The 13,863-nt window shown below is 36.6% G+C and overlaps 1 protein-coding gene across 1 annotated transcript; it reads right to left on the minus strand.

The window, feature by feature from the left end:
* Positions 1-808: 808 nt before the first annotated feature.
* Positions 809-5,892, minus strand: LOC149791291 (uncharacterized). The gene is made up of 3 exons (XM_089969169.1): positions 5,610-5,892; positions 4,920-5,304; positions 809-3,157 (listed from the first exon to the last, which is right to left on the minus strand). The coding sequence occupies exons 1-3, from the start codon at positions 5,679-5,681 to the stop codon at positions 3,030-3,032; spliced, it is 585 nt and encodes a 194-aa protein (XP_089825295.1). The 5' UTR covers positions 5,682-5,892; the 3' UTR covers positions 809-3,029.
* Positions 5,893-13,863: the final 7,971 nt, after the last annotated feature.

Consider the following 13,863-nt stretch of genomic DNA (forward strand, 5'->3'; position numbering starts at 1 on the left):
TAGGTCACCATCGAAAATAAGACAAGAGTTTTTTGTGGGTAATCCTAGGTCACCATCAAAAATAAGACAAGAGGATTTATGGGTAATCCTTACATATGTTGTCAGACTTGCTTAATGTATACCTCTTTTGCAGCATCTGCTAACATGTATTATTGTATATTTATCATATATTTCTTTGTGAGAAAATGAAATATAACAACGGGAGACACAAGATATCGCCACCGTGGCAATACCACTTTAACACAGTGGCCATTAATTTAGGAAATGTATATGAACTTTTGTATGTTATTCATACATATATTTCCGTGTTATGTGTGGCCTACTTTAAAGGTACATGCATGTAAATTCAGATAGTCAGATAACAAAAAAAAAGTAAATGAAAGAAAGAAAAAGGAAAAAGATAGATCACCCGAAAGCCCTTTCAACCAACCGGCATCTAAAATGGTCAAGATGTACACAAGTGTATTCAGGAGAAATCTGAATGCAGTAACTGCTATGTGTTCTAGATAAGCAAAACAATAACCCAAACCACCAAACCAACATACTGGTACAAACTTCGGGATTAATTTGTCAGCCTTAAGATTTACATCCAGGCTAAGTAATAATTTTACTTATTTGTTACTTAACTACCTAACAAACCTACTCCTTAAAAGTCGGTCTATACGTTTTGCACTAAAATATTGCATATGCTCTTTGGATTTATATGTTTTTAAGAGTAATTTGTCTATGAAACGTGCAGTTAAATATAAAACCATTCAAGACTCATTTCGCTAATTTTCACATTGGCTTAGTAAAGAAATGAATGACATTCGAATTTATCACGTTTAATTCTTTATATGCAATGTACTAATCATCACATAAGGTGTATAATTGACACATACAGTGAATAATCAAGACAAACAATGTACACACACAATGTATAATCTATAAATCAACAATCAACAATCTATAAATATACATTGCATAACAATTCATTCATTCATAGGGTCCCCGAGTGGCCGAGTGGTCTAAAGCGCTCTTCGTTACGGATCACTGCCATCTCACCTCTGTCTGCGGCGGTTCGAGTCTAAGATTCAGCCAATGTGGGCATGTGAGAAAGCTTGCCAGTAGCTTCTCGTGGGTCGGTGGTTCTTTCCGGGGTTTTCCGGGTTCTTCCTCCACCATTAATACTGGCCGCCATGTATAGCCTATCGTGCTGAAAAATGGCGTTAAACCCCACAACAACAACAACAACATTCATTCATACATACACGGGGGCCCCGAGTGGACGAGTGGTCTAAAGCGCTCATCTTTATGAATCACTGCCATCTCAACACTGCATATATATATATATATATATATATATATATATATATATATATATATATATATATATATATATATATATATATATATATATATATATATATATATATATATATATATATATATATATATATATATATACATACACTACACTACACTACAGCTTTGTATTATAGTAGTAACTCAACTTTAAGCAAACTTAATTTTTACCACGTTAGCAATTTTTGGCAGAATATGTATGTATTATAAGACCTATCATCAACTAACTGCCTTATCACATATCATCAATAATATCATAAATACAACGCAAGTCCAGCACTTCTTGTGACGAATATGTCATGTCAACTACACAGTGATAAGTATAAACGAAACTGCATATAATCAATGCAAGTACCCCCTTGCCCATAATTATTGATTAGCTGTCTTGCAGAGGCGTAGCTGGGGGGGGGGGGGGAGGGGGGTACATATGTCCCCGGGCGCCAAGGTACAGGGGCGCCAAAATGAGGCTTACAACGTTACATTATAATAAGTAAACAAGGGTAATATTCAAAAATGTGATTAAACGGGGAGGGGGCTGGGGCGCCAATTTTATAGTTCGTCCCCGGGCGCAAAATATCATAGCTACGCCTCTGCTGTCTTGTGAAAGTCGGGTAGATAGTAAGTTTAAAGGAAGTTTATTAAACTAACCCAAACCCACGCACATAGTGCGTTATATATGAAAACCGTTTCTTTTTCTAAAAAGGTTTGAAAGTAAATTATAACAGATAATATGGCTAAAGCCTAGTTAAACACGGATAAACTTTATACTTGCTCTCCCATCATTTTCATCCCGTTTTATGGGAGTTTGAAACGTACAGAAATTACCAAGCTTAGCATGCGTGAGATAGATCTTCTCAAGGTCAATTAATTTTAAAGTGACCCCAAAAACTAAAAGCAAATATATTTTTAAAAAAACTTAGAACCCCAATTCAACGAAATCGCATGATTCTCTTATCTCTATTACGAAACCTTTTACATTCTGAAAATTTTGCAAATGATCTTTGAGAGCGACTTGCTAATGACAAATTTCATACAAGTTTCATTTTTGTGAATATAAAGAATACAAACAAAGTGTAGATAGAGGTGATTTTCTTTTCTGGTTCAGTATTTTTATAGATCTATGCTGAAGTCGCACAGCTTATATCAAACATGTATTGTTCTAAACATATGCATTCAAGTCTAAAAGCACGTGCCAATAATAGCACGAGACATTTAAGCTGAAAGGCACGTACACATTAATATCATGTACAAGACAAAAGTTATTTAAGTCGAAAGGCTTATGCCAATATCAGCATGAGACATTTAACCTCGAAGTCACGTGCCCATTAATAACACAAAAAAATAAAGGCTGGGAGACAGACTATCTTATCACCAATTGTTTTCAAGTTCGAGACCCCATATTTAGCTAAATTGTGTATTTTTTTCAAAGACAGACATGAAACAAGTACATCACGTTTAGTATTTTAAACTAATGGCGGTAAGACAAGTAAATCATTAACGCTCTCTTCTATATCCATTCTGTATTAAACGACGAGATATCAGAATGTCGTAAGAGTATTCTCGAGTTCGAGTTGCGTGTTCGTGAATGCACCAGCGTTATCCACTTGTACCGACTGGATCCCGGATTAGGCAAAGATCCTGACAGCAAAAGGTGAATTTATTTAATGACGGATTCCTCAACTGGTTTAGACTTTGTCATACCACTCGGGTCGGCAGCGTGTCCGTGCTCGGTAAATCCCAATTCCCACGAGAAAAATGAAGCAAATTCCTCCAAAGAAAATTCCACAGCGCACAATAATATAAACGAAATTATCTGAAAAAGACAGATTGAAAACAATTACTATCAGTGTAAGAAGCACGCTGTGGCTGTAAACAGGGATACCCATTGCTATATCTTAAACGGGGGCGACAATTCCTTAATTTCAGTGAAAGACGATTACATCTTAAAACAGGGTCGAAACAATATTTCTGAGATCAAAATGTGAACCAATTGATTGGTGATTTCTACGGTCTGGGCTTATTCACCATATAATATGCAGGGCCGGCGCTACCATATAGGCAAACTTGGCAGCCGTCTAGGGCGCATTTTTTAAATTTTTTTTATTGTTTATAAATTTTGAAATTGATATTTTCCTGGGGGGAGGGGGCGCCAGATAGTCTGGCCAGGTCTGGCGCCGGCCCTGATAATATGAGTCACATTAAAATGTTAACTATATATGATCGGCATCTTCTACGGTTCTGGCTTATTCAATATATAACAAAACCACTTAAAGTGCACAGCAGTTACCACACTCAGCGAAAATTAGCAAAATACATTAGTGACTATAAAGTTTTCTAAGTGTGTGTGTGTTTGTGTGTGTATGTGTGTGTGTGTGTCTGATATGATTTGGATTTTTAATGTAGCTTTCACAATTTTTCAGTCATATCGCTACGATGTATGCATTGTGGCAGTTTACAGTGATGTCTAGCACTGGGACATCATGCCGCAGACATGTAGCACGATGTCCCACCCAGTCACATTATCCTGACACCAGACCGACCAGTCCAAACACTAACCGCTTAATGCTCAGCGCTAATCGAGGCAGCTGTTAGTATCATTCGTATAAGTCTTTAGCATGACTCGGCTAGGGATCGAACCCAGGACCTCCCGCAGCCGAGGCATGTTTCATGCTCCTGTCTTTTAGCAAATATTTGTTGCTATGTTGAGAAAATACAATGTCCATTTTTAAAATAACTCAGTTTTCCTTGCGGGGAGGTGTGACGTGGGGATTTGCTGCTAATATTTTTCTATGGAAACAATACACGAGAATTGCCAAAAAGGACTGTTTAGATGCTTGCTAAAAATGTTTCAGCTATACAACCAACATTAAATCTAAAAAAATTACAGTTATTTGGTCCGTATGTTATTGCTCTATAGTAATTATGCACTTCTGAAAGCGACCGGTAGGAGATGAAGCTGTCTGTATTGGCAACATGAACAGTGTTGGCAAACCTCTCTGCTAATTAATGTACTTGACTAAAATTTCTCTACATGTGGTACATATCTAAACTAAGGTCTGTCTAAAGCAGACAGCAATCAAAATAGCTGCTTTTAAGTGCTCGAAAGTTGTATTTAAATTAGAGCAAAGTACATTAACTTTAGAAATTATTAAAATAGGGAAAATGAGATTTTTACCAAAACAGTTTCTAAATGTGCAGTAAATGAATGATAAAATATATAATAGTAAAAAAAGGTTATCAGCTGTTTTTTTCCAATTTAACTTTGAAGTCCTGAAATTGAAACTTACCAAGTGTAATTAGCAGTCTTTTGAGGGATACAAAGCTAAAGTAAGATCAAGTTCTGTACTCTATAACTGAAATTACACCCATCAATCATAAGTACACCCATCAATCATAATTTCACCCATCAATCATATACCAAAAAGAATAGAAATAAATATTATTTAAAAATACCCAAAATATGTCTTTTCTCAATAAACAGGATATCCGGTACGGAACCCCTGTAAATTTCCTAAAAGTCAAACCCTATGGAAGTGTGAAAATACTGAACGCAACCTTAACTTGGGTTTACTTACCAGTACCCCGACTGGCCACTTTCCCAGAATTCCTCATCTGGATAATTGTATTATTTCCATCAATAATATTTCTGGTATCAATTCTTTTTTCATTCAGTTCCAAATGCGATGTATTAGCTAATACTGTAAAATTTCCATCGACGTTCGAACTTAAAACTTCACTGCCTACAGTGCTTCCATTTTGAAAGACAACGGATACCGTATTGGCATTAAAGTCGTCTTCGTCATCTCTAGCCATACGGCCTTTCGATGTTCCTGATGTTGGTGGAGAGAAATCAGCAAGTGTTGTACGATCTGTACTGAGAACTATAGCTTGTAAAACTTTGAAAAATAAACTCTCTGAGGCAGAGGTTATCGGGTTCATCGTATTCATATCGATCTTTGCCTGAAAAACATACAATATCAATTCTTATATATTTTCAATGTATGCAATATAAACAAATTGATAAAAATACGCACACAGTCGCGTGCAAAAAATGAAAGATTTGGGGGAGAGACGTATTTTGTCTGGACCAAATGGAAGCAAAGTGAAAGGGACTTTTCATGCAGGGGCTAATACTGTACTTTGTGCATGCTTTAACCACATTCCTATAATTATATTTATTGTGTGTTGGGGTCACAGACAAACAGACAGACAGATGTTATCAAGAAGTACATATTATAACCAAGATCTGAAATTAGGAAACTTACTTGTGTACTAGACATAAAGCCATTCCACACTGCAATTAGAAATAAAAACAGCTCCAGTCTCCAAGTACCCATCTTGTATTCCTCTGTCAGGTAAGCAGGATAAAAGGTCCCTTTTTTGGTCACCTCTGCATTATTTTAGAGAGTTTGAATTTGGTCAGTCTTTGATTACTCACAGTTAAACATTCACATGTGCTCATATTTATGAATAGAATACAGGGGAGTATTTAAATAAATGCTGAATTATGCATGTATATTCACGTATGCTCAATATCTATTTATTGGTACACGTTAACATTTGATTATTCAAACAATGTACCTTCACGTGTGGTCTGTGACTATTTATAGGGTGCATGTCACATGTCGTTTGTAAACTACTACCGTGTGCATATCAGTACTACAGAAAATGACCTGAACAGTGGCAGTTAAGATTCGAGATATAGATATATGTGCAAATAAATTACTCTCTGGGTTTGTAGTTTTGGGACTTTTAAAGACAAGGCTGGAATAGCAAAGAATAATCAAGTTAGCTGTATCATTTTATCACTCTCTTGTATGAACACTTCAATAATAGGCAAACGATGAGTTACTTATGTGATCACGTGCCTAATTTTGCTTTGATGGCCACCACGGATATGAAATGTGCAAACAAATTTTGATTTAGTGGAAGGTTTATACAAATTAGTTTAACACGTGCCCATTGAGATGGATCACTCATGTGAAACCTGTGAATTGTTCTGAGATTTAAAAAAAAAATCAAAAAACAAAATACGAAGAAAAAAAAAAAAGACGACAAAAAAGACCCAGGTCAGATATAGTTCAGCGCGTGCCCAGGTTCACAGATCACTTTTGTCAGACTTGCGCTGGGCTTAGCGACCTATTGCCGTATAACACGTGTCTAGCGAGACCGATCACTCACGTCAAACGTATGTCAAGAGCTCGTGCATATTAAAGGGCTCACGGTACTAATTCAGTTCCCATAGCAAAACTGTGCAAGCACAATGATATTAAAAATTCAATAACCTAAAATTTCTGAGTGCTCATGATCAAACCTTTATTTATAAGTACAGATGGAACCTCGATGTCAGCTTCTGTGTAGAGGAAAGGATATGAGCCGCGGCATTTTCTGGACCTGCATGTGTTTGAAACGCATGCTTTCAATTCCGCACCAAAGAGTCAGGTGCTAATGTAAGTAATGAGTGTTCCAAACTCAAGACTGTTAAAGGACTGAAATTTCATCAATAAAACAGTCTCTGTTTTTTTCACTTACAACTAGGATAAGCTCTCATAAGATTCATTTTCCTAAAACATAACTTATATTAACCAATCCTGGCCAGCCAAACCCACATATAGTCTATTTTATGTTCACCCATTTCAGAATGGTTCCCATTTTTCCATAAATTAGTACCGTGTGTACTGAATATGCACGTACGGCATCTTGTATGTCGAATGAAACCAGCTTGGGATTTGTCTGCTGATGACCTTATTCACCTTTTAAAAAAAATCCGTAAGACTTATCCCAATGATTGCGGTTTGTCTTAAATCAATATATTAGAAGTACTAGAATTAGTATGTTTTATGTGCGGAATGTATCGTTAATTGCATTCTTACATAGCTTATGTGTGCAGTGTACGGTCAATATAATTCTTACATACCTTATGTGTGCAGTGTACGGTCAATATAATTCTTACATACCGTATGTGTGCAGTGTAGGTGAATGGCATTCTTACGTACCTTATATGTGCAGTGTACGGTTAATGCCATTCTTACATACCTTATGTGTGCAGTATACGGTTAATTATATTCTTACATAGCTTATGTGTGCAATGTTATACGTTTCATTCTTACTAATTTGAAGGATGTAAACTAATCAATTTATTAAAATATGCATAATTACCTTAGCCTCAAATACGCTTTAAAAATTAAATTTTCTCTTTCTTTCCATAAGTATGCTTATAAGATTAAACCTTCTGTGTTTGTTTTCCTGTGATTTATGTAAATTAGACTGGGACAAACCAGAAGAACATAATCGTCAAAATGATTTTGATCCTGTGCAGACATTGTTCCAGATACAACTCAGCAAGATATCACTTTAATTAATTTTGCGCGTGCCACCGAGAACCAGCAGGTGTAACTTGATAATGTATAAACCCTGATTGCTGTATCATCTTTTGTGTATTTTCGGTCACAAATCTCTATGAAGATTATATAATTATGTCATTATAATTGCATTACATTACTCCTGGGTTTGATCGAGCATTACAGCATAAAAAAGATAAATCTGTGAATCTTCCCCTCACCTTTTGGAGAGAGAGAGAGAAAGAGAGAGAGAGATCAGGTAGTCACAATACGGTAGTAAGACAAACTCTAATGAATATTTAATTTATATTGTGTGCTTAGCCCTTGTCCGTAAATGAGGGTAAATATATGGCCTACCTGACTATCATCATGTTTTGTGTCATGTTCGTAAGTTCTAAATAAATTATTTTCTGATATCTGAGTTCAAGGTCTAACTTTATTCACAAACTTGGAATGCTCTGGTTCGAACATGTCACCCACATCATGTGCATTGTATTGGGTCTTGGGTAGGTTGTATTAAAAAAATTCATTTCCGTTTTAAATTCAATCTGTGGAATAGTGTACTGTTGTAGTCAGATTTAATTTTAGAGGAATCAATTATCTAAATTCTTCATTGGAATTGCATAGTGTTCATTTGCCTTTCGGACTAAAACACTATTTTGGGATTATTGTGAATTCATTCAAAGACATTCTGGATTATATCATTGTGATACATCAAGACTGTTGGTACACAATCCCATTCAAGACTATTGGTACATCGCAAATTCAAATTTGGAATTTCATTAGAAACCTTCTAAACCTTTGGGTTTGTGATAGAACATTTAGATTTTTTAAAATTTAATTCACAATACTGTAAGTTCCTCTAAACTTTTCACTTTGTAACTTAGAGATTTAGATTTATTTGTTCATTTTAATGTACATCTTGGCTTCGCTTATTTCTGTTACTTAGATTAAGACCATAGAGTCTTAACAGAAACAGATGGATTGTCCGGGATCTGAATTTGTTTGTTGTTTTTTTTTAAAATAGTTTGGAGATTAAACAATTGTCTTTAAAATTTAAATTGACTTTGTTTACATTGTCCCTGGTTCATATTTAATTTTCACATATTTCCGAAATATCTAGTGAAATCAGAACGTTTTCAATGTCATCTAAAGTGGATAGCTTTGTTTCAAATCATGCCCAGGAAGTATTTAAAATTTTGAAAAAAAATGACGAGTTGCAAGAGCTTGCTAGATATTATGATATCTCTAAAGCTGAAGCTTTTGTAACAATTAAAAAGATAAAAGACTTCAGCAATTGGTGGGAGATGAAAGTTTTTTGAAAATAGACCTTTGGGTTTGCTTAGTAAGTCTGATTCTGGTTTTGACAGGAAATTAAAGGAACTACTGCTATAAAACCAAATGGAAATAGAGTTAAGAAGCTTCAGTTTGAGAAATGATGAAAATAAAAAATCAGTCAAGAGAGAGAGAGATACAAGGCAGAGCTAACAAAAATAAAGAGGAATACAATTGCAGAAAAAAGAAACGGAGAGAGAGAGAGAGCAATACAATTTCAGAAAGGGGAAAGGGAGAGGCTGAGTGAAAAAAGAGATATACAAATGCCGAGACCGACAAGAGAAAGACAGAGAAAAAGGATACTAAATACAATTGTAGAGAGAATAAAGAAAGATGCAGAGAGAAAAAGAAGAAAGGCAGATACAGACGGAGAGATAGAGAGAGGTGGTGGGTGGGTGGGATAATATAGATACTTACCAGTCTGTAAAACAGAATAATCTTCAGCCTTTTCTACAATGGAGATTTTCTCATTATCAGAGTTCCATTTAAAAAGAATGGTTTCATTACGATTTGACTTATTCTTTGTACAAAATATACAGACGTTTATGGAGATTTACCAACGTCTGAGGAACTGACTATCTTGCAGATAAACTTTTTCCCGTCATTATATTTTATTTTATTAATAAATTAATTGTTTAACTTACATGTGGTATACTAAATATTATTTTATGTCAGCTTAACTTTCTATTTAATCTGTGAAAAATAAAGTTTTAAATATAAAATAAACGTTTTGTAAGTAAGAACGACGACGAAAAGTGTTCATTATATTCTGTTTCTATAATACCTGATCCCCATCTCATGTATTTGACCTGTAATGCACATATACAGTTATCACTCATTGTACGTGAGATAGAGAATGAAATAGTTTTCATGTATTTATGCCATTCAAAACAGAGTCGGCATATTCTTTCGGGGTGTCCAATGTGAAAGTCGTGGGATGTTGATTCTTCCTCTCTGTCTCAGTGTGATAGTGTTGTGGGATGTCCCTTCTTTCTTAATGTCCCAATGTGACAGCTTAGTGGACTCTTGTGTCTTCGTCGGTGTCCAAATGTGACAGTGTCGTGTGATATTGATTTGTCCTCTCTATCTTAATGTGATAAGTATCGTAGGATTTTGATTTTTACTCAGTGACCCAGTGTAACAGTGTCGTTGAATGTTAATTCTTCCTCTCTATCTTAATGTGATAGTGTCGTGGGATGTTGATTCTTCCTCTCTAACTTACGGTGATAGTGTCGTGGGATGTTGATTCTTCCTCTCTATCTTAATGCGATAGTGTTGTGGGATGTTGATTCTTCCTCTCTATCTTAATGCGATAGTGTTGTGGGATGTCGATTCTACCTCTCTATCTTAATGTGATAGTGTCGTGGGATGTTGATTCTTCCTCTCTAAGTTACGGTGATAGTGTCGTGGGATGTTGATTCTTCCTCTCTATCCTAATGTGATAGTGTTGTGGGATGTCGATTCTTCCTCTCTATCCTAATGTGATAGTCTCGTGGAATGTTGAATCTTCCTCTCTATCTTAATGTCATAGTGTTGTGGGATGTTGATTCTTCCTCTCTAACTTAAGGTGATAGTGTCGTGGGATGTTGATTCTTCCTCTCTATCCTAATGTGATAGTGTTGTGGGATGTCGATTCTTCCTCTCTAACTTAAGGTGATAGTGTCGTGGGATGATGATTCTTCCTCTCTGTCTTAATGTCATAGTGTTGTGGGATGTTGATTCTTCCTCTCTAACTTAAGGTGATAGTGTCGTGGGATGATGATTCTTCCTCTCTATCTTAATGTGATAGTGTTGTGGGATGTCGATTCTTCCTCTCTTTCTTAATGTGAAAGTGTCGTAAGATGTTGATTCTTCCTCTCTGTCTTAATGTGATAGTGTCGTGGGATGCTGATTCTTCTTCAGTACCCCAGTGTAGTGGGATATTGTTTCTTCCTCGGTGTCCGAATAAGACAGCGTCGTCAGATGTTGAGGCGTGGCGATATACCCCGTACAATTGAAAACTTTGTTTTATGCAGCTATCTAGTATTAAACAACTTTGTGAAACTGCAAACATTATATTGAAACTACATTGCATGTTATTACAGAAAGTCCGGTCTATGATGATATAAGAAATAAACTGTTTGATAATATAAGACTATACCATTAGGAAGACTATACCCTAAGGGGGACTACGCCATTAGGAAGACTATACCCTAAGGTGGACTATACAATTAGGAAGACTATACCCTAAGGTGGACTATACCATTAGGAAGACTATACCCTAAGGTGGACTATACCATTAGGAAGACTATACCCTAAGGTGGACTACACCATTAGGAAGACTATACCCTAAGGTGGACTATACCATTAGGAAGACTATACCCTCAGGAGGACTATACCATTAGGAAGACTATACCCTAAGGTGGACTACACCTTTAGGAAGACTATACCCTAAGGAGGACTACACCATTAGGAAGACTATACCCTCAGGAGGACGACACCATTAGGAAGACTATACCCTAAGGTGGACTATACTATTAGGAAGACTATACCCTAAGGAGGACTATACCCTAAGGAGGACAATACCATAAGGAGGACTATACCCTAAGGAGGATTATACCCTAAGGAGGACTATAATCTAAGGTGGACTATACCATTAGGAAGACTACACCCGAAGGTGGACTATACTCTAAGGTGGACTATACCATTAGGAAGACTATACCCTAAGGTGGACTATACCATTAGGAAGACTATACCCTAAGGTAGACTATACTCTAAGGTGGACTATACCATTAGGAAGACTATAACCTAAGGAGGACTATACCATTAGGAAGACTATACCCTCAGGAGGACGACACCATTAGGAAGACTATACCCTAAGGTGGACTATACTATTAGGAAGACTATACCCTAAGGAGGACTATACCCTAAGGAGGACAATACCATAAGGAGGACTATACCCTAAGGAGGATTATACCCTAAGGAGGACTATAATCTAAGGTGGACTATACCATTAGGAAGACTACACCCGAAGGTGGACTATACTCTAAGGTGGACTATACCATTAGGAAGACTATACCCTAAGGTGGACTATACCATTAGGAAGACTATACCCTAAGGTAGACTATACTCTAAGGTGGACTATACCATTAGGAAGACTATAACCTAAGGAGGACTATACCATTAAGAAGACTATACCCTAAGGTGGACTACACCATTAGGAAGACTACAACCTAAGGTGGACTATACCATTAGGAAGACTATACCCTAAGGTGGACTATACTCTAAGGTGGACTATACCATTAGGAAGACTATAACCTAAGGAGGACTATACCATTAGGAAGACTATACCCTAAGGTGGACTACACCATTAGGAAGACTATACCCTAAGGTGGACTATACTATTAGGAAGACTATACCATAAGGTGGACTACACCATTAGGAAGACTATACCCTAAGGAGGACTACACCATTAGAAAGACTATACGCTCAGGAGGACTATACCATTAGGAAGACTATACCCTAAGGTGGACTATGCTATTAGGAAGACTATACCCTAAGGAGGACTATACCCTACGGAGGACAATGCCATAAGGAGGACTATACCCTAAGGAGGATTATACCCTAAGGATTATAATCTAAGGTGGACTATATCATTAGGAAGACTATACCCGAAGGTGGACTATACTCTAAGGTGGACTATACCATTAGGAAGACTATAACCTAAGGTGGACTATACCATTAGGAAGACTATACCCTAAGGTGGACTATACCATTAGGAAGACTATACCCTAAGGTGGACTATACCATTAGGAAGACTATACCCTAAGGTGGACTACACCATTAGGAAGACTATAACCTAAGGAGGACTATACCATTAGGAAGACTATACCCTAAGGTGGACTATACCATTAGGAAGACTATACTCTAAGGTGGACTATACCATTAGGAAGACTATACCCTAAGGTGGACTATACCATTAGGAAGACTACACCCTAAGGAGGACTATACCATTAAGAAGACTATTCCGTAAGGTGGACTATATCATTAGGAAGACTATACCTTAAAGTGGACGATACCCTAAGGGGTACTATACCCTAAGGAGGACTATACCCAAAGGAGGATTATACCATTAGAAAGACTATACCCTAAGGTGGACTATACTATTAGGAAGACTATACCGTAAGGTGGATTATACCCTAAGGAGGACTATACCTAAGGTGGACTATACCATAAAGAAGACTATACCATAAGGAAGACTATACCAATAGGAGGACTATACCTTAAAGTGGACTATACCCTAAGGCACACTATACCATTAGAAAGACTATACCCTAAGGTGGACTATACCCTAAGGAGGACTATACCCCAAGGTGGACTTTACCCTAAGGAGGATTATACCCTAATGAATTTGGTATATTAAATAATCAAGAGATCGTTTTATTTAGACCACTCTGAAACCTCGTGCGAAAACATGCATTGACATTTCAAATCTGCGCAGAAAATTTACTTGGAGATAGCATGCTGCATTCGATATTCCGTCCTTAATAGAATAGCATATATTCCAACAAAACAGTTGTATTAATGATGGTACTACGATCTATTTTTAAATTTTCTTTTGCAACATTTTCTTCTGAAAACTGAACCTGCTCTTTCTTCCGACCACAACGACCGTTTCTACGAGTGGATGAGTGTAGGATTGGCCGAAAAGTTACGAAATGAAAAATTGACCAGTGCATTCCCATCTTCTCGGTCACACTTTGTTTAGTTTCTAAATGAGTTACTGTATAGTTCGAACTGCAACAAATGGCAACTATCGGCATATATTCGAGGCACGAACTGTAGGACTGTATTTATGGTTACT

Source organism: Sinohyriopsis cumingii, chromosome 9 (assembly GCF_028554795.1).
Source record: "Sinohyriopsis cumingii isolate HCF-2022 chromosome 9, ASM2855479v2, whole genome shotgun sequence".
Classification (NCBI taxonomy): domain Eukaryota; kingdom Metazoa; phylum Mollusca; class Bivalvia; order Unionida; family Unionidae; genus Sinohyriopsis; species Sinohyriopsis cumingii.